At 44.5% G+C, this 22,747-nt stretch overlaps 1 protein-coding gene across 1 annotated transcript in view; it reads right to left on the reverse strand.

Annotated features, from left to right (window-relative positions):
- The window catches only part of SKOR2 (SKI family transcriptional corepressor 2), a 35,510-nt gene extending 34,898 nt beyond the window's left edge, over nucleotides 1-612 (reverse strand). Inside the window, exon 1 of the mRNA XM_024210242.2 lies at nucleotides 1-612. This exon is cut by the window's left edge and continues 1,473 nt beyond it. Coding sequence (XP_024066010.2) covers nucleotides 1-612 — 612 coding nt within the window.
- Between the last annotated feature and the right edge of the window lie 22,135 nt (nucleotides 613-22,747).

A 22,747-nucleotide genomic window follows, 5' to 3' on the forward strand; every position in this document is an offset into this window, starting at 1 on the left:
GGCGGCGTCGGGCTGCGTGTACTTGGCCTCCGGCGTGCGGTGGGAGTGGAAGATGAACTTGTTGGGCGAGAAGTACATGCTGCAGTAGCTGCACTTGATGCACTTGGCCCGGGAGCTGTTGTAGCGGGCCGGGATGAAGCTGCCCCGGCAGCCCCAGGCGCACTCGTGGGACACGTCGAAGGCGAAGTTGTCCGGCAGCTTAGGGGGCCGGTTCTCCCCCAGGAAGGACTTGCAGAGCCGCTCCGCCTCCCGCTTGGTGATCATGCCGCAGCGGCGGGAAGAGATGGGCATGGCCCCGGCCCGCCGCAGGATCTCCAGCTGCACCGGGGTGCACTGCACGCAGGTGATGCCCAGCGCCACCCTCCTGTTGTGGATCTCGTTGTAGCTGAAGTTCTTCAGCAGGGTGTTGGAGATCTGCGCCAGGCACAGCCGCTCCTGGCCGTCGATCACCAAAGACACGATGGGGATCCCGTACAAAATCACCTGGCCCACTTGGTTAGGTTTCATGCTGGCGTGGCTGGCTCTTTGCTGGCTCATGGAGTCCGGCTGGTAGGTGTTGGAGGGGGAGGAGAGCAGGATGTCCGTAGGTCCTGGCCGGGGGCTTGTCGCCATCTCTTCAGCGCTCAGCCTCGGGAGTCTTCTGTGGCCCACTGGAAGAGAAAAGAACATGGGTCTGCTGGGGATGGGACAATGGAGCGAGGAAAGGCAAAAATCACTCCTTTCAGAGGCAGTCCCCAGAACATTTGTCCTACTGTATTATATACCCGCCATCGCGGGCCAACCCGCAACCCAACCGAAGTCTCACACTTGAGTTTCTTCTGCCAGGGTCTGGGACAGACTTTGGTCTATTTACAAGTGAATCGGACTGAGGAAAGTTAAACCTTTTGTTCAAAAACGTGGACGCGGATAGGTTATCAGACCTGACAAGCGCTTATACACTTATTCCAGTCTAACAAGCGCTGTAAAAGTACAAACGAGACATCTAAAAATGGGAGAGACAAGGTAGGAAATATCTTTTATTAGACCAACTTTTGGGAAAGATATTACCTCACTCACCTTGTCTCATGTCCTGGGACCAACAGGGCTAAAACACCACATCTAAAAAAGTCATTTCATATGCTATGATTGTTTTCTGCATTCCTACCGTACCCAGCACATCTATTGACTTCAGTGGGAGTTCTGAATGGCAAAGAATCTTAAAATGTATTTATCCCCAAAAGTATTTAATATGACTCGATTGTCCTTAGTACCAGGTTTAATTCACAATTTTGAATCGAAAGTTTAAATAATTTTCTAACATGAAACGAAATCCACATCACCAACGTATTCCAGTGAGTGGTGGCATTTTTGCAGAGTAAAATCTTCAGTCGCTAAAAAGAAAAAATTGGAAAGCTTCTAAAACAAAACGGAAATATTGTAGTTAATTTTGGCGCATCAAATGTTAAAACTATATTATCTACTGTTTGATCAACAGGATGAATCTGGATCGTCATTCCTGAGACCCAAATACTCCTAAATAGAAGAAGGTGTTTATGATTTGAAACCATTTTCAAATGTTTACCTATTACTGTGTTGACATTAGAAAAGCAATGGGTGTGTAAAGAATGTTACTGAGAAGTGGTTTAAGAATTCGACAAGGTTTCAAGGAAGCTACCCAATTACCACCCACCATCAGCAGAAAATATTGAATTGATTACTTCCGCTTTCTCTGGATGCTATCGGGACGTTTCCTCTATCTTCAAAAGGTTGATAATGCCATCTTTTCAAACGCATACATTCCAATATCATCTCAGGTTAGGAGAATAGTCAATTCTTTAATTGCATCAGTTAAGAATATTTTCAAAGCAAATAATAGTTAAAATAAGGCTTTAGAATGAATTGTATCAAACCAAACAACAGAAACGCCTATGGGCAAAACTGGGGGTTTTTTTAAACCTCTTTTTAAAAAAATACACACCATCCTCTCTCCCAAGAAAGCACTGGGTAATAACTGAGATAATCAAAGGCTACATCAGTTGCTTAAAATTGTCCTTCTCCGACCATCTCAACCTTATCGTTTATATTTAATAAGTTGCAGGTCATATTTATCTCTGATTTGAAAGATCATAATACAATTCTAATTCTGCCTTTGTTTCATATGACATTGTTACTATTTCACAATATTGCTTTCTCTGATTCTCAGCTTTCATTAGACGGGTGGCCTTCAGGACAGCTGAACAAACCTAGACACGTTCAAACAAGACAGGAACCGAGTTTGTCACCTGGAATGGATCACATACAATATCTCCGGCGGAGAGATAGTTACTTAATAGGCAATAGCAGCAAAGAATTCTGTGGCACCTTATAGACTAACAGACGTATTGGAGCATGAGCTTTCGAGGGTGAATACCCACTCCGTCGGATGCACCCACGAAAGCTCATGCTCCAATACTCTGTTAGTCTATAAGGTGCCACAGGACTCTTGGCACCTTTTACAGATCCAGACTAACACGGCTACCCCTCTAATACTTAATAGGCAATGTGAGACAACAGTTATACCTCGTTTCCCTACACAAACTCTTCAAATAGCTCCCTCATTGACCAGCTAAGATTCTTATCCTCTCAGCTACTATGCTGACTTTTACACAGCCATAGACACGGACCTGAATGAGATTAAGTCCAGCTAGACTTTCCTAGTATGATTTTTCAAGGGTTTTGTGGACCAGGCGTTGTTTAAACCAGTGGAAATGATTTCGAAATCATTTCCCCAATCTTCCCCCTTCTCTCCTCCCCTGCCACAGAGGGAGTGGGGGGAAGCCATATATCAATACTGGTGAAAGATGTCAATAAGATTTAAAAAGGCAATTGGAAGAAAGTAAAAGTGTTGCTCAAGCAAACATCCTATAAAAGGTCCCTAGCACCCTCCCTTTCCCCAATTAATTTAATGTATAACCTGCCTGTCCCTCCCCTCTACACCCATACACACACACACTGAACTTTATGCAGAAAATCTGACCAGAGCTAACATTGACCCGAACAGGCAGCGAGGATGAAATATTTACCTCCTCAAGCACGGTGTTCTTTACATATGTGTCCTCCTGACCGGCTTCCAGGGGGGGACTCAAAAAGGAGGAAAGGGGGGGGGGGAGAAGAGGGAAGAGACATCAGAGCATGTCCTCAAATCAAGCAGGCAAAGAGTCTCGCAAGGTTTCCTCCGCGCCTAGGCAGGGCTGTCCTCTGCGTTAATGATAGCGGAGAAGGACGGTTGCAGATGGCGAGCCGGATCAGTCCCCCTCAGCCCCTGCTCTACGCGTGCGAACGGGTCGGCGCCCAGCCCCAGGTGGAGCGCTCGCTGGAGCGCCTCCCCCTCTGTCTCCGAACTCCAGGCGGACCGAAAGGACGACACCCAGTGGGCACGCTGACGTCACCGGCTCCCAGGCACTCCGCATCCAGGGGCTGGCAGGCTGCACCGGGAGCCCTCTCGGCAGGCGGAGAACGACCGGCAGCGCCCTGACCTCGCCGGCGCCTTTAATGGGGGTTTAAATTGGGGGCTCAGAGGCGCCCCGGTGCAGCCACGCGTGGCGACCTGCCAGGGCCCCAACCCTGGCAGAACGAGGCATTTCTTCTCCCAGGATTCATGGCCAAAGAGGGTCTGTTGTCACCCGGTAATGTAATAGCCTCACCGTGCAATCCCTTCTGATTAGACACCGCAGCAGCTCTTACAGCCCACCTCCCGCTGCTTCCCCAACAGGTGGAGATGGTGGGGGGAGACGCCTCCCCCCACCCCCACCCAGTATGGAGACGTTTTTAAAATTACATCAGATCCCGAGACCCTTACTCCCTTTTTGCCTGAATAGCAGCACCGAGCCCTGTGGATAATTCCCCTCTAACCCCCTTCTCAAACGTACTTCGAAGAAAACCTGCAAAAAGCCTACGCCATGCAGACTACTCCCTCCTAATGTTGCTTGAGTATAAAATAAGTCTGTGGATTGCCTTGTGTTTAAAACAGTCGCATTGTCCAAACGGGTAGCGAGGTGACCTGTCTGAGCTGGAGATGTCGCGGGTTGTCTTGAAAAGGGAATTTCGATGGGAAAGAATCCACATTTTAAATGACCATAACAAGAATAAATAATCCCTTTTGCGCGATTCTTTAAATAGCAAATCGACGACTATTTATATCGTGGCAAAACATTGGAACGTAATTTTGTGTATGTACCCTTCCTATGGCCCAGCGCCTCGGGACCCCAACAAGCGATTAGGGCCCAGTGGTACTTGGCAGTGTACAAACAAGCTCAATGGCAGATTTGCCTAAAGAGAGATTTGAATAAAGAGCGCAGGATATTAATCTGTTGTCAATATATTTGCCCCTTAACTGGCCAGAAGTTAGGGGGAAGTATTACACACGTTTTACCAGAGAGGGAAGAGCGTTGAAAGTTTAAATGACATTTAACTTGTAACTACAACTGTTTAAATGTTTTTGAGTGTTTTAAGCCTTAGCCCTGCCAAGAAATTGGGGGCGGAGGGGAGTCAATTGGAGGATAAAAGCTACAGTTTTGGAAACATTTTGGTTCGAAGAATGAGGATTGCATGACATAGGTGCAATGTAACTTTTCTAACAGCCGACTCCGACAGGCTCAGGCGCAAGAACTAAAGAACAAACGCAATGGACAGTAATAAAAATGTGGCGCCCCAAGCAAACTAAACAATCTAATGCAAGCAGCACAGACATATTGAAACCCGACTTCACGAAGGCTTGTCGTGAAAATGTCCAAAGGAGACGTATTTTTTTTTGCACAAAATTGGCAAAAGAAATGAAGAAACGAATATGAAGTAGGTCTTAAACAAGATAGTAAAGTTTGCACTTGTATTTGTCAAGCAGATAATCAACGCTTTGAACTTCCTGACAAAAATAAAGACGCTGGCATTATTTTCGGCATATCGCAGGGAAAATATTCGATCTAACTACCCACGATTTATTCCTCCTCATCCAATTATAAGTAATTTCCACGCCTAATCTTGACACACACACACCCCCTCCCTTTCTTTTGACTTTAAGGAACTTCTCAAGCTTTCGAAATATTTCTCCCCCTTTCCTTCCTGTAGCTTTCCAAGAATGCCTGGCTATAGCTTAGCGAATGTTTTGATCTCCTTGATAAATGCAGATGTGAGCATGAAAAGCTGTATGCTATGAAAGATCAGCAGAGGTATCCTTGCGTTGTATGAACAATCGTTCATATGTAGCAGGTCTTCAACACTTCTTCAAAGAGGAAACATTAGAGCAAACACCTGATGCCCCCTCCCCCACACACACACCTTAGATTTGACAAGATCTGTGTTTGGACTGACCAGGTTTCAACTTTGTATTGATAATAGCAACCGGAGAGGAGAGGGGGCTTTCCCATTCTAAAGTTTGTCAGGTCCTTGCTAGTAGTGAAAACCTGCAGACTTCAAGGCAAAATCGAATAGCATCTGGCAAACAGATCCAGCTCAGATCCGTTTAAACAGCAGGATGGATCTAGGGCCAAGGGATTGGGTATTTCTAAATATTCCTTAGATTATTTTTTAAAGATTTTTTTTTAAAAGATCAGGGGGAAACATGGGAACCTTTCCGCGTGGTTGTTAATCCCGAAAATGCGTTTTATAAAGGATCCAGTGCATGCTAAAGCGAGCTGCAGTTTTCCTTTTCGACTCGTAGCATCATTTACCAACAGATATTCCAGAAATATTGAAAACTCTTTTTAATCTTTACCTAGACAGCTAACTTGCAGAGCCCTTACAACGCCTGATCCTCGCTAAAACTTTGAAATGCAAAAGCCTGTCTTTATTACTACTTCTGTCACCTTTTATTAAATCCTGCTAGCCCATACACTGCAATTGTCACACAGGGACCTCCCCGCCCCCCCCCCCTTTTCTGATTCTCTTCCATATCGGAGCCTGCTGCTTTCATGTGAGCAATAGCTGTAAGCCTCAGATTGGTGACATTTTAATCAATGCTTCCTAGCCAGACTGACATGAATTTTACACTTCAAAACTCTCCTCCGCGAGCTAATTGATTCAAATTGTTTTATTGGTTAAACCAGTGTCACACATTGTATGATCTATTACCACGCCACGGAGAAATTTCCTCTCCTGTCTTCACTAAATTGGTATTTGATTCGTATATGGTACAGATAGGAAAGGAGCGTTATATATAAATACAGGTATGTATGTGTCTGTATTACATATTTGTTCGCTCGCTCTGTGTGTGTGTGTGTGTGTGTATATATATATATATATATATAAGTGTTTATTACATAGATTATATATCTAAAATGCACATATCAGGTAAAATATTTAAGAACAACACCTCTTTGAACAAAAGTAAGAAGAATCACAAAAATATGAGATCCAGTTTAAGGCCTTTCATCCTCAGGAGAGCCAAATCGTTTTGGATTTTAGTATTATTTTTGGTGATTTCTTAGACTGGCTTGTCTATATCTGAAAATTGAGTTATTTAGATTGATATTCTAACAGTACATTCATAGTCAAAACTGCATATATTTCCTCAAGTGTGTTGGAGCCTGTTTGTGAACAGGGTTTGACAGTAAATTAAAATAGTTTACCTAAAATAACTTCAGAAGAAACCTCTGTCTTTCAGATACTCGAAGGAGATCTAATTGTAAGGAAATGCAGAGATGGAGATAAACTTGTGCTCATCCTATCTCGTGCCTAGGGTTTGCAGCACATACTGAATAAATACACATTCATTTCAATGCCTGGGGATACAAAGCCCCAATTCCCATTAAGGCTAATGGGTGTTAGGCCTGTAAATCCCAACAATCAAGAGGAAAATCTCCTACATAATTTGTCAGATCGGCCACAGTTTAGACTCCCGATGGCTAGAGTCTCTGCTTCAACTTTTTGTGTTCCTTTGGTCTTGTTGGTTCCAAGTTAGATCATTACTTAAAGACGTTTCACTTTATTTTGTGCCTGGATGCTATTCTGCAGCAGCACAGAAAGGAGGGAAATACTCCTATAGAAATGCATGTAAATTCACATGTTATCAGGATACCACCAGTGCATGTGTATGAACACATTTGGACAGCTTTTCAGATTGGCAATACCTTTAACCAACAAAGCTCCCCCATGAGCTAAATAATACAACAGGAAATACATATTGAAAAGAGTCTAATTCCGAAAGAGCCTTAGCCAGCCTTTTATATTTAGCGTCTTATATTTTTAAAGAAGATTTTTAAACGTGTTTTTGTTTTGCTCGGTAGATTGTAATAGCTTCTCTGGAGCCCTTGGGTAACACTTTAGGGCTCCATCGGGTAATGCTAATGCAGGAGCAACTGGTTCGGAAATCCATTGAAGTTTTCCCTATTTAAGCATGGAGCTGCGGATTCACTTCGTAATTTACACCAGTGTACACATTAGAAGTAACTGCTCTTAAATCAGCGGAATAACGCCAGGGTAAAACTGGCATACGTGAGAGGAGAATTGCCCAATAATGCCTATTTAAGAAGCATGGCGAGGCGTCCTATTAACCGCGCGGAGCCTTTTAGCCACAATCCAGATTTGTTTGTGGAAAACCTTCTTGTGAAAAGAACCGATGGTGATTCGTGCAGTACGCAACGCAACGTGGCTGTTGTGGATTTGCACTGAAAAGAACTAATCACTATCCAGACAGGCCTCGCTCAGACGCGCTGGAAGAGCTACAGAGTGGGCTTTGCACTGGCTAACAGATTCGCTTTCTATGGGGAGCGTCTCTATCATTTAATTATGCCGCCAAGCAGACTGTAGGTAAAGAGATCCGCTCTCTGACCAAGGAGCTCTACCTTCTGGTCTCACTTATACCGGTGCAAATCCGGAGTAACCTCGGGGTGTCTGGATTTACCCCGGTGTAACAGAGCAAATCTGGAGTCATTCACCGTCAATTGCCACCTTAAATGGCTTATTTTATAACGAAGGACCAGGGGTCACCTCTGAAGAAGGACTTGAAAGGAACCGTGGGCAAACTTCAGATGTGGACAGAGAAAGTCACTCTCTCGCTTGGGCTGCGCCTCCCCCCCCCTTCCCCTTTTCTGCGTAATAATCTGTATATAGCGATCGCTCCTGATTCAAATAGAAGTGATTCCTGTTCCTTGAGGAATGGCTGATTTGAAAGCAACTGTAGAGAAAGGGGAAAGTACCATTGATCCAGCTCAACCCTTCATGTTTACTCCACATCAACCCTCCCTTACAGCTTTTATTTACTCCAGCAGCGTTAATTCTACCAGACATGGCACGAGGAACAAGGTTACCTTGCTGCATTTAAAAGCCACAAAGAAAACCAACCCTTGTGCACATTCATTATGCGCGCCCCACCCCCATCCCAATGAAACTTGCAGCTATAAGTAATAGGCACACAAGGTGTAATTTCAATTTGAAATAGATTCATGTACTGAAGGATGATTTTTAAAATGACTGATAATGATGTTATGTTGGGACTTTTTGTTTACACGGAAGCCCTCTTTAATAGTTGAATTTTAAAAAAAACCATATTGTTGTTATTTCAATCGGAAAGCAAAGGGGGCATTTGGAATTGAGATGGTCCCATCTGGAAAACCCCGGAGCTCATTTAGATCACATCACTTCAGGCTTTTGTCTCTGCTCCTGAATAACCTCCTAGCTAGACACAACAAAAGGGCAGAGATCTAGGTGGAGTTTTCACTGGCAAAAGACGCGTCTAAAAGATGCAGCTATAATCAGAATCACGGGGAAAGAGGCACAACACGGTCTCTTTCTACTGACACTTTAAAGGCAGTGGGAGAGTTTAGGGAACTGATATTTCTGTGGATGTTGATAGGTCTTCAGGAGGAGGAAGACCCCAGCAACTGCTGACTGCACGTATGGGAGAGGGAATTAATTTAAACGGTATCTTTTGTTTGAGGCAGCTCTTTTAACTTCACAGTTAAATATGATTCAAGTCATCGAAGGCAGAGATGGTCATTATTCAAGATATTTGCAAACCTTTGTAAGCATATCCGAATAGTTCCACTGTAGGCATATTAAAGTGGTATCATAGCAATCAACATTAAACCTGCTGTGTTGAAATTGTATTAAAGGTGCAATCTGTTATCTTAATGCTTAGTACGAGAAGTTACACCCTAGGAATAGATTCTTTCTAGGTATCTCTTCTTACGCTTTTTGGGACCATTATACCTTAAAAACTCAACTGTCCTTATTTCTATAGCTTTGTCCTGCCTATACAAGTTAATATAGTAGGGGAGGGGGAAGCAACTGCAGATTTAGACATTGGTGAATTGACCTCCAGAAAATAAACCTCGGCTATTGATTTTTAAAAATGTATAAATTAAACCATTCTTTGAAAATCTGAAACCAGAAACATGTTTGTTTCAAGTTATTTAAAAGAGAAACAAACTGATACAATTGAAAATGAGGCCTTAACCAACTGGGGTTGGAGGAAAAGCAAGACCAAACTTTTGAAGAAAACATGGTGTGATCATCTGAAAACTCAATGCTGGTAAATAATTAAATTTTGCATCTTTTAGAACCAAGTAACCTTGGGTGTCTTAGAAGCAAATTGTACAAACAGGCAATTAAGAAGAGCACTGAGAGTTTCAGAGGAGATATAATGAACCAACTTTAATTACTATCTTGAAATTAAAAATGTAATATACAGATTTAAATTTATTTTCACCTAAATTGTGTATAAAATTATATGGTTTTTTTTCCAGGCTAAGAAACGAATTGCCACCAAGCCTGCTACTAAAAAGTCTGAAGTACTTTCCAAACCCAGTTCCCAGACACACAGTAATAATGATACATTTATCATTACTGATGACCACCCACTGGTTTATTATTGCTTTGTTACAACTATTACAATCAAGAGATTTCTTTATTTACTGTTAACATTCACTTAAAGCTGAATGTTAATGACTCTTCTGAATTCACCAAAGAGAGTTTTCTGTTATATTTCAGGAGTACTTACGTTTTCTGTTTCAGAAATGGAAAATCATAGCATAATAGAAGGCGGAGCGCTGGGCGAATGTGTTGCTCTTGTTTTGGTATTTAAAGGGATATTTTAAAGGATTTGTCAGCTCAGATTTTCCACAGAGTTGCAAAAGGGTTAGCATAATGCACATACTTGGCTGTAGCTAATTATGTAAGTATTTTATTACAGGAGATTCATTCATTATTGATAAATGTTTGCAGTAACTTCCTGCTTTGTGGAGTTGTATTTTACGAGGAATAAACAACCTATGGGTACCATGTTTGTTTAGCTTTTACGCTCCTCCATAATTTGATAGTTCATGTTACCCACTTATGGGTCTGGTAAGTCACAATTTGACTCTCATCCACCAAATGTAAGTTCTTTACTGTTCCATTACCCACGGAATATCCATTACCATATTTTCCCCTCACTGTCATGATTATGTTAAAAGTTAATTTGTCAGGGACCCTATTATACTATAGGGACATTTTCCCCAAAGATTTTGTAATATAATGGATTATAGATCACAACTGGACTGCCCATGTTTTGGAAGGAGTTGATTAGAAGCCACAGTGATATCTGTGCAACAAGCATGCAGCTCGCTTAATGAAGATATTATGCTATACTAGTATAGAGATGTCATTCCTAAAGGCAATGCTACAACCATATTACGAGGGTTTGTGGCAACATGAGTGTTTTTTATTCTTTGTTTTTATATCAACGGGTTATTTCTTAGACCTCAAAGTCATTTTACAAACACAAAGTAAAATTTGCTCCATACAACATGCTTCACTTTTGTTCCCAAGTGTAGATTCACACATCAAAAAATATTGCTCCCTTCCAAACTCTCACACATACACAGGCTTGTGACTGACTGCCTTCTGCCTCTTCTCCTCCACACACACTGATTTTTTTCAGGCCTTTCTCCATTTAAATACAGATTCAAATTGCCTATCAAAGAGGAAGGTTACTTTTTATTTTAAAGAAAAAGGTCCAAGGTCTGCAAGTCAGCCGTTCGAGTGAGAGAGTCTGGGAATGAATTTACATGCGAAATGTACTGGGATGAAATGGAATGGGCAGAACTACTTTACAACCCACAACAACGCAGCAGGTCTGGTTTGGATCCAGTTGGGCTCCGTTTTCAGCCGGCCTTATGCTTTCAAATGTTAAGACCCAAAAGGGGCTGGGGGGAGCGGGGGGAGATAACGACGTAGTCTCATCTGATTAACATACCGAGAGAACCCACCCGAGGCGGATAATTTCAAGTTGTAAGAAGTACCTGGGATAGGCTAAGGACAGGGTGCTACCCCTAAGAGCAATGGGGAAAGTTGGCTGTGGAGCAAAGGGACGGCTGTGGGTGCTGAAAGGACAGCTCCTTACCCTGTCGCTGCAATGCGAGTAGCTCCGCACACACAAGATGTAGACCCCAGCGCTGCTTCAGAGGGAATGGCGAGCGAAACTCCCTGCCCCTAATTATCCTCCTGGAATGAGCCCAGTCTTTTCCTGTCCGTAAAACCTCTCTCAGCAGCCAAGCGAGGTGGTTCCCTTCCGCAGACCCCACGCTTTGGCCCCGCTTACAGCCAGCAGAAGCCTCTCTCTCCCCTTGCGCTTGGCATCAGTTATTTATGACCAGTGTTAATTAGTCACGAGAAAAAAAAACCCAAGAAGAGAGAAATGAAGCGTTTAAATGCACCTGTAAGTAACAAACGCACGTCCTGATCTCTCCTCTCTCTGCACCGCCCCAAACTTGCCAGGAGAGAGCCAGGCAGACACTAGTTGAAGATTCCCTGACTGCACCCAGGCTGAGCGCGGCATTTCTCACGGGAGCTTTCGGAAAAGCCCTTGCAAAGGCGTTTGGTTTTTGTTGCAGGGGACACCAGAGCCCTGTAATCAAAGATTAATCGCCTTAATCAAATAGACCCACTCTCCGCCATGGAGGCTTGAGCAACCAATGACACACCCTCTCGCCAGTCTGCGGGGGTCATTATTTGTGCCTTTAAAAAAAAACCCGCACTAAAATCAAATAATTATGATCATAACCGACTCATCAGTTAGAGCGTCGCCTTTCAAGAGAGGGAGAGGTTTCGTGGCTGGTGCCAATGAGGCGTTTTAAGGGAGCCGGTTTCAAATCAGCCGCCTCTCCAGCCAGGGAGGGGAGGGGAGGCAGAGGGCGGCTGCTTACCTGTTAGACTCCGCTGCCCGGGAACGTCGCTCCAGCGGCTGTGACAAGCGCCTGGCAGGGACAATACCACTAGGCATCAGCGCTGGCGCAGGAACAGGGGCCAGGTCGGACCCGAGTCCCCCCGGCTCATCCCCCTGGCCGCTCTGCTCTTCACAGCGCCGGGAAGTTTTTAGGAGCGCGTTTCCTTTGCCTCTCTCCCCCTCCTGCGGCTGGGGATCTCGGACGCCTTCTAACAGCCAGGCAGCGCATTGCAAGCCGCAGGCAAATCGCCCTCTCCCCAGCCAGTGCCGCCCCCCCCCGGCCCCACACAGGAGCTGCTCGGGGGGTCCCTCTGGGACCGGCCGCTCCGCTCTCCGGGGCTGGGCTCCGCCGTCGCCTCTGCAGCTAGTGAAGGCAGCGACTCCGCTGATTGACGGGGCAGGCTGGGAAAGGCAACCCCAAGGGCGAGTGTCCCAAGCCGGCTGCCCGCGCACGGGCGAGTTCAAAGCTCCTAGACACAGTAAGGGAGGAGGGCCAAGCTCCCCTTCCCCAGGCCTGCCCGACCTCATCTCCCCCCGCCAAGCCCCCTAACTCATCCTCCTTCTCCTCCAACCCCCTCTCCCAGCTTTCACTGCCCCCCCCGTATCCCTATCCTCGCCCTGCCCCCAAAACCCCTCCGCCTCCCCACACCCTAGTCCCGTCCTCTTCCCAATTTCCCGACCAGCCCCCTCCCCTCTCCCTAGTTTGAGTGAATAAAGAAGTTAAACGCACAGATTCCCCACCACGTTAGCAATCCTAAGGGGGGCTGGGCTGGGAGTCTCGGCAGACCCCGTGGCAACACTCGCCCTACAAACGATCCCTCTGTGGGGCTAGACTTGAACTAGGCTTATTTTTCCTTCAAACGAGGACCCCCATCGACCCCCACGAATAACTCTCGGAAGAGCCCAGGGACCGGGTTGCCCAAACTGCAGTGGTCTTGGAGCCACCACCTCAACTCCTCGCTAGGAATACGTCTCTCCCATCACATTTCTCGTGGCGAGAACAACTCAAAAGTCCCCCGCCCCAACTTTCCAGCCTCCTGCGCGTCTATCAAGCACGGCTTGCAATGCGGAGCGGCGTTCATCCCAGCTCCCCGCCTAGGAAAGAGCCGAGCAATCATTAAGCGCTTTATTTCCCCCCAAAGTCGCGTTTTTCATCCGAAGAATTGATTTACAATATCTTTTCCCTTTCCTAATAAACAGCTCCCACAGATTATTTGACGCGCAGAAGAAGGCGGCTGCTTAAAAAACAAAAAGCCATAGCCCTAATGAGTTCAATTACAATGTGGTAAACACATTGCCTCTACGCTTTAATTAAGCCTGCTGTCCAATTTTAACTCATTAGTAATTCATTAAGAGAACAGCTTTTAGCTGGCTGAAAGGAAAAGCACCACGCAGCCTGTGCAGTTGCACACATACCCAAAGGTATTCTGGTAACGTCGCCGTTTGGTGAGTTGATAGGAGATAGAAAGGAAATATTTTGCTACGCGATTGTTCCCGTAATTAGAGAACATTGACCCACGGAAACTCGCTCCGGTGCAGAATTCGACTGGCGCCGCTCCGGGACTACCCTTTGCCACCAAATGAGACGTTTATACCTTTGTCCAAAACCAGGATTCACCTGTTGTTGCTTCAAAAGCATAGCCCCTCTTGCGTGGCAGGGGAATAATCTCAGCAGGGCAGGGTGTCTTCGACATCAAGGGGGACGGGGAGCTGTAGGGGGGTGGGGCAGAATCAGGCCCACCGTTTGCAACGCAAGCATTGCGGGTGCGGGAGATCCTGGAAATGAAATTGTCCGGAAAGGGCTTATACATAAAAAGGACTCCTACTTTCCTCGTGTGTTTTGGGAAATCTTCTCCAAATTACGAAGTAGGAAGTAAAGGCGTGCGGGGTAACCCCTTCCTAAAACAAGTGTTTAGGTGTATAATAAACAACACCCACTCTGCAATGCATTTAGTGTTGCCTTTCAGGAATAGATTTTTTTGCAGAACCCCCCCCCCCCCCCCACAGTTTAGATTGTTCAGAGCCCTTCATAACTTTAATCTAAAAATCTAGATATATTTAGCTATAGATAAATGCAGATGTGGATATTAGTTATGGACAGATCTAGACAGATAATCTAAATGTATCCAGATCTATCTATGTTCCTGCTTGCTTGTTCTTGGTATGGTTTATTTCATTTTAATTGTGCCTGGGTAAATCTGTAGCTCATTTGGTTAGAAATCCGTTTGTTTCCTGTTGCTAGAACAGACTCTAATTTGAAGTGATTTGATCACAGAAATGTACAATTGCAACCTCTTTTTTTTTTATCCTGGGGGACCTAAATATATCATCTGTTTATTGTGCTTTAATCAATGATAGGTTTGCAGCCAAAGAGCAATATACTGATGTCTTGTTAAAAAATGAAGAAGGCATTTACTGACAGACAGGATTAGTTCCATTTAAAACGTATCTGGAACAAGAAATGGGGGAAACTGACCCAGCGCAACGTTTGGTCTTGTGCAGGGAGACATGAATCTGCTTAATACAGGACCCGATCCTGCATTCCAGATTCTTGTTGAGTTGAAGGGGAGTTTGGGGACTAGATGGAGGATCGCCTGGTGAGTTTCTATAAGGGAGATTAACGTCAGGGTTTTCACAAGCTGATCTAAACTGCCTACTTCACTACCTCCTCACAGGAGTTTGCTACAATGACTGTACTTCTTATAGTTCATATATATATATATTCGCAGTATCTGTACTGCGTATATATATACAGTATATGTATGCAACACACGCTGAGCAGCCTTTGAACTGGATACAAACTAAAATGGCACATCCCCTCCATATCACCTCCAAGATGTTGCTTTCTCTAATGACAGCCGCCTCGATGCGCTCTGTTTCAAACGGATTCGAGCAACCAGCCAGTATGGAAGAGGAGAGGAAGTTTAGCAACTGGTTGGTAAATTTCAGGCACGCTGCAAGTTCAAATGACAGCTGCGCTCAATCTCTCTTCCTGTGGATACTTGTGGGGTCTAATTCTGCAGCCCCTTTTTTTGGGGGGGGGGCTGTAGTGCTGGATCGTATCCTTGGGGGTCAGAGTGAACATCCCTTAGGGTAAAATAGATGTATTATTATTTTGCCTATATGATAAATTTGCACCCCCACCCCCCTTGGAATTCACAGAAAGCAGCTTAGCCTTCAAAGGACAGTATGATTTCACATCTTAGGCAATTAATACTCCAGCAACCTGTCTGTATTATTATTATTGCTTATATGACCGCTCTGTAAATAAGATGTCCACGCACTGACAGTAAGGTCCACATTGAAGCAGCGAAAGGCAAAGCTCTTTAGAGAACTAGCTAACTTGTTTTGACAGTTACCCAAAGCGCTCAGCCCCTTGCTGTCTCTCTTATTGACAGCACCCTGGATCCTGGACAACCGGCAATTGGCACTGGATCCCACTGCTAGCTCTAGATTCTAATCGGAATGGAATCTGGAGTCTATAATGCGGTTTGTTAGTACTCTTTAGCGTGTGCGCTCCTTTTCCAGCTGTTCCAAAGCAGAAACAAGATCCTCAGCACCATAAGCGTTTGACGCCATTGTTATTTTTGTCGCTGGTTTAGCATGCTGCACGTTTCAGGAAGGAGGCATGTTGCCCTGGGTGGCTTTCCAGCCGCAGCATAGCATGTTGGCCAGTTTACACAGGACTATTTGCTGTTTTAAACAGCAAGGGGTTTTACTTGGACATATGAGTTCAGCTTCTTGATGAACCTAGAACGGTGCTTAGAAAGAATCAGAACTGGATCCCACTGAAAGAAGTGGCAAAACTCCCAGGGATGAACAAGCACTTAAACTGCATTCATAATAACAAATACTTACTATCCAGCAGCACCCAGATGTGCCACTCCGAGATTTAGGCCCCACTGTGCTAGGTGCTGTATTGATCTAAATCCAATGTGAATCTTTCCCTCAATCTCTGCAACAATATCCAAAGTCCTAAACAGGAACATAGGAATTGCTAAACTGGATCAGGCCCGAGGTCCATCTAGTCTAGTGTTTTTCAAACTGGGTACACATACCCCTAGGGGTATGTGAGCTCTCCTCAGGGGGTACCCAATAACAATCCTGTGATGGCAGACAACACGTTTTATTTAGAGGTTTTGAAACTGTGGGGGTGCACGCCCTTAGGAGGGCATGGAGGAATGTTGGGGGGAAGGGGTGACATCACCAAGGGCTCAGGCCAGCCCCATGCCACCTTCACCCCCTGACTCACCTCAGCCTGTCTGGGGTGGGGGATGAAACAAAAATTGGAACTCAAAGCGGGGGCTCAGCTCAAAAAGTTTGAATTTTTGAACTCCAATGTGTTCCCCTCCCCAGACAGGCTGGGTGTCCTGCTGAGGTGAGTCAGGGGGTGGAGGTAGCACTCCCTCCTCGAGGCCCAGACACACAGGGCTGGCCAGAACTGCTTGGTGCTGCTGCCCTTCCCCCTAGTCTTCCTCCATGCCCCCCTAAAGGGGCATGCCCCACAGTTTGAAAACCTCTAGAAGCTGTTGCTAAAAGGAAGCAGAAATCAGGGGTGGGGGGTTGGGGAGAAGAAGCACATGACCCCACTTGTCACCTCTGTCTATTTCAGATGGGGGTACATGGTAGACTACATTATTTGGAAAGGGGTACGCAGCCTAAAAAGTTTGAAAACCACTGATCATCTAGTCCAATATCCATTCCCCACCTGCCCATAGGGAAAGTTCCAATACTTATGCTCCCAAATCATGCAGGTGCTTTGGAAAATCCTATCTATTGTTTCCAATCTCGTTAACAACAGCGATCCATTGGTGCGGAGAGGAGAGAGAGAAGAGAAGGTTTCAAGCCCATTCCTAAAAAGTGATCTCAGTCATTCTGGTTGGTAGTTTTGCTGAGGCTGGCATAAATTTATCCACAACAATTACACCGCTCCCTTGACTTTTTCAAATCACTCATCTGAAACGTAGGAGTGAATGATCGCTTTGCTTCTCTTGTTGAAATCAATGATGTTAAAAACAGTCTTGTGGGCTGAGGCTCAGGTTGATATTGTTCTTCTTCAAGCAGTATTGAGAGTGATTCTGGGTATGTTTCAAAAGGCTGACTCCCTAGACCAGCAATAATTAGAATTGTGTGATCTATATAGGAATTAGAGCTGGCGCTCCCTTGTATATGGGGGTATGATCCAATGCCCATTGAAGCCAATGGAAAGACTCTCATTAGGTATGGGTCAGGCTGTGGGAGACAAATCTACCTTTCCTCCTTACCCCCCAGTGTCCCCTCTACCTTGGAATTCATTCTTGCTTTGGTCTGAAATAGCTAGAATCTGTTGACCTTCATCCCATCTCTTTGAACAGGGCATGGGCGAGGACTGAGATGTTTACTTTCCCACCAAGGGACTGGAAGGACAGAGATTGATGATTTGCCAATATGTATCTGGTTGGTGCAATGTGTGAGACTGGCTGCTGCTTTTGGTTTAGAGTTATGGACAATATTGTTAATTGATTGGGCACCTGGAACTAAATTTTGCTTGCCTGGCTCATGTGAATAGTCTCATTCACTTCAATGGGGCTACTGATGTAAGTAGGGTGAGCAGGATTTGGCCCATAGAAAGTAATCACACCTCTGATGTATCCTGAAAGTAGTCTGTATGAGAGAGGTGTGGTCTAGTGGCATGAATACACAAATGGGCACCAGGAAATCCGGAGTTCTTCTCTCATCTCTACCACTGAACTGCTGCGTGGCCTTGGAGAAAGTCATCTAGGCAAATTTTTCAAAGGTGAGTGCTTAAAAAGTTAGTTTCTTAAATAAAAATGGCTTGATTTGGAGAAGTTTTTAGGAATTTCATATTGCAAGTTATCTATCCAGCTATCTATCCTGAGTACCTGTGAAAATCAAGCCATCTTGATTTAGGATCCCAAATATGGATTTAGGAACCTAACTCTAGACACCCAAGTTTGAAAAATTTGGTCTTTCTCTTTCTATGCCTCAGCCTCCATATCTGTAAAATGGTGATAATAAAATTTTATCTAGTGGTATCTCACAGGAGTATTAGGAGAAATAGTTACTATTTGTAAGGAATATTGAAGCTGGAAAGTGCTAAATACTTTGGTGAAAAATATTGATACTACTGGTTCCTAAAGAGTATCCCAGCCATTGAACTTTATATATGTCTTTGGGTACTGAAGCACATGTATGGTGTATTGGATCAACCAGGGTTTGGATATACTGTACTGGCAATGCAGAAGCAGAACGCAGTGGGAGAAACATGCACTTTTCTTTTAATTTAATGTCTTGACTTGTGGTACAATTGAAAATAAATAGGCAAAAGTACCATTAACATGCGATAGAGAATGAGACACCCAACTGATAATAAAAAATAAAAATAGGGACCTAGTATTATTCTACGGACTATTTCACGTCCATTGAAGTTAATGGAAAGACTCTCATTGACTTCCGTGGAGCTGGATCAGATCCATGTATCCATGCTATTCCTCTGAGCCATTCTAGTGAATATTGGAAATGTGTGTTAATAGATAATATGGTGATAGGTGCTATATAAAATCAAGATAGATAGAACCATTTGCTCTCATGAAACTCAATGGCTCACTATGATTGATGGATGATTGATTGAAGTCAATCAGTCTGTCTCTTTAGCAGAGCGATTGAGATTTAGGGGTCGATTGTGGCAGATAGCCACAGCCCCACATTGAGGGTGGTGCTGAGCAGCATTGGCCCGGTGGGAGCGCTGGAAGCATTATGGTCTCTGGCAGTCACAATGCCTCCGGGAGCTCCTCAGGAGCACTGGGGAAGGACACCTGCTGTACCAGCCTCATGAGGTTGCAGTGTCTGATCCGCTCTGTGCTGGGTCCACTTTCCCCCTTTCTCAGCTTCTTTGCAAAGGCAACAGCAGCACTGGGCCCCCTATGGAGTTCTCACCTTCTCTGAATGCAAGGATGTTTGCCAAGCCTGGGCCCGATGCAGGAGGAGCAGGGTATTATTATGTATTATTTGTGTTACAGAGGCATGGAGGAACCCTTGTCATGGACTAGCCACTGTGCTAGGTGCTGTACAAACACAGAACAAGAAGACAGTCCCTGCCCCAAGGGGCTCACAATCTAAGTAAGAGACAGGAGATGGATATAGATGAATGAGGAAAGGAGACAATATTGATCAGCATGATAAGCAGTGATCTCTGCACACTAGCAGCCTAACTGTGTTTTTACACCTCTCCTGTCCATGTGCATTTATGCAGGGCTGGGCACAGGATAGCTTTTGAAAACAGTTGTTGATCCATATAAAAAAATCATAGTAATTTTCAGGGTGAGTTGGTAATAACCATCTTCTGTCTTTATCCTTAACTCAGTGAAATTGGAGTTGCATGCACACATTTCTTTTCAATGAGATTAGTAGCCCATCCATTGTAAGCTCATGATTTTAAGATCCATCCATCTAGTCATTCCTTTTGTAAGATTAACGTATCTGAACCATTTTAAAAAATGTACGTACACCAGAATCTGTCTAGAATGTTTGTCAAATTTCAGGCTAATGCACATTTTTATGGCAGAGATTATAAAAAAATGCAACTTCCCTCCCACTCACTAGAATGTCAAGCCGTATAATGGAAACACGGAGAGAGTCTCCGTGTGAGTAGTAAATTCTAGGGCAGCCATAGCTGATATAAAAATATCCCAGGCCAGTCTCCAACTCTGGGTTGAAAAGAAGAGTTCTCTCTCACACTACACAGAGCTCCTGCTTTAGGCATTTCAGTAACTTCCAAACTGGGATAAATCATGCATTTGCATTATGCATGAAATAATCTGACATACATAATTTTGATACCACATTATTAACTCTAAAACAAGCACTTACCTGCATTGCTGATTGGATGGCACACATACCGAGTCTATCTGGTTAGTTCGGCAGGAGAGCCGTATTTAATATGGCAGAAAGGTTTGTGTTGAAAGCTCTGTGCAATGACTGGGTTCGTGTGGATGGAGAGAGCTCTTCAAAGTTGTGACATTTCCCTATATCCCAATATTGCCACCTTCACTGCTATTGCAGCTGCTAGTGCTTTTACTACCACCTTATTATGACAGTTACAGTTACTCTTAATATTGTAATACTACTGCTGTCACCCCCACCTCTACTACTACAGTATTACTACTACTGCCAAGCTGCTCCTACTACAACCATCCCTCCTAAGATTCTACTATTACTACTGCTGTCCCTGGGCAGCTACTACTTTAACTGCTGTTACCACCACCACCATTACTACTACCATCCCAATTACTTTACTGCCACTCCAGCTACTCCTAACACACCCACTGATGTTACTATATTATTACCACTACCTGCCACAACTTCTGCAATTACTACTACTGCCCCCATGTGCTATTACTACCCCCTACTATTACTGCGACCCTTACCACAGCAATGACTACTGTTGCCCCATGCTGCTACTATTAGAACTATTATTACCACCTCGTTGTTACTACTGCTACTTTCACCTTGTTCTGCTGCTACTACAACAATTAATACTACCACCCATCTATTAGTACTACCACCTATTGACTGCCACTGCTACAACTGCCAGCACCCCTCTACTACTACTACTACTACTACTACCTATGTGCTGCTGCTACAGCTGCTACTAGCACCTTTCTACTACTACTATGTATGTACTACTACTACTACCATCCTTTTACTGCTTCTGGCTATGTGCTGCTACAATTACTATTGCCACCTTTCTACAACTATTACCTAGACGCTGGTACTACTACTAATATTCCCCCATCCATAACTGCTACCTTTGTGTTGCTACTACTGTAACTAATACTACCACCCTCTACAACTACTATGTATGTGCTGCTACTACAACAAGTACCAGCCGCTACCACCTACCCTCTACTACTTCTATGACTACTATCACCATCACTGTTATTGCTATAGCGATGGTAACTATTACTATCATTTCTCTACCTCCACCACCACTGCTATTACTTCAGCTATTGCAGCAGCTGCTGCTGCTACTACTACCTTATACTTAACACTTACGTTTTCAAAGCAGTGCACAAAGATTAGCTTTGCCGGGAACCCTCAATGACCAGCTCAAGAGAGCTAGCACCAACTTCAAAGTGTGTGCAGGGAGCAGCTGAAATGATGCAAATGCGGAGTGAAGTACGTGGTGCTCTACAAGTTGAGAGACAGATGCTATTGATGCCGGTCAACTAATGATGGAGGAAGATGGGAAATTCATGGGCTTGCACAGGCAACGTTCCCCGCATAGGTACCCAAATGAATCAGAATGTTACCCATCTTCCCAGGTACTTAGCCTATCATGGACATTGGTGTAAGGACTATCCTGCTTCCTCTTGTCTATTCAGACCCCTTAGGTCAGTAGTTGGGCAAATAAATGGACATGCCTGTGCTAGGGAATGAAATCTTGGCCCCAATGAAGTAAATGACAAAACTCCCATTGACTTCAGTGGAAGCTAGGATTTCACCCTACAGGTTCCAGTCAAAAATATTTGTTTTTTAACTGCCCGTCTTCTCCATGGATCTTCTAAAAGGCAGAACTGTGTGTAGACTGCATGCCATTCAGAACATCTTCCCCTGAGAACAGAGATTTGTAGCCAGCCCCCTGCTCAAATCCTTTTCTATGTATTTTGATTCATATTCTGGAGTTTCTCTCTCTGGGATTTTGAGTTTAGGAAGCAGTACGCTTGGCCCAGTGAGTGTCTAGCATTCCTCGAAAGACGTTTCAGGAGAAGCACCGATTGGGCTCTGCAGAGTCCAGTCATCTAAACAAGGGCTCCTTAGCTGAGGAGGTTTGTGTGGGTGGGTGGGTGGCAGGGACAGGGGATAACGGTGTGGCAAGGTAATTTATCAGCTGCTCAGTTCTCTGAGCATGGAACTCCAGAGTAGGAGTGATTCTCTTATTTCAAAACCCTCCTTTAAACTCTTCTTTGCTGTGATCCCTACAAAACACTTGACCATGGTTAGGCTGTTGGTGTGCCAAGACCACTGCCTGTCATGCTGACTAAGATTGTCTTCTTGTTTCCTTGTACTACCCCATCTGCTTATATTGTATAATCTTTTGTTTCTTGTCTTATATTTAGACTGTAAGTTCTCAGGGGTAGGTACCATCCTTTAGTTCTGTGTTTGTGCAGTGGCTAGCACAATGCGGGCCTGGTCCCTGGCTAGAGATAGCAATAATAACAACGATAAATTCCCCTGTTTGACCATGAGAGAAAACTGAACAAACCCCAGTGCTGACAATGCTAAAGCATTTTGGGAGTTCTCTTCCCTTTCCATGCCTGTGTGTAATTCATATTAGTTTTTGTGGGCTTCGCACACATGGACTGAGATGGTAATTAGACCCCCCTAGTTCACAGTCATCTAAAGTCCTGGAGTAACCTGATGGTTTCCTAACATATAGAACAAGAGAATTGCCACATCCTTGGGCTGATGAGCCTGATGCTCCCTCTTAAAAATGCTTTTAAATGCTGCTGGCTTTTCACGGCTTATTCTTGAGCAGTGGGTCAAGGCCCACATTCTAGAGCTCTGCTTAATAACATGAGGAAAATCAAT

This window comes from Terrapene carolina, unplaced genomic scaffold (genome assembly GCF_002925995.2).
Source record: "Terrapene carolina triunguis isolate 2854851 unplaced genomic scaffold, T_m_triunguis-2.0 Scaffold69, whole genome shotgun sequence".
In the NCBI taxonomy this organism is placed as follows: domain Eukaryota; kingdom Metazoa; phylum Chordata; order Testudines; family Emydidae; genus Terrapene; species Terrapene triunguis.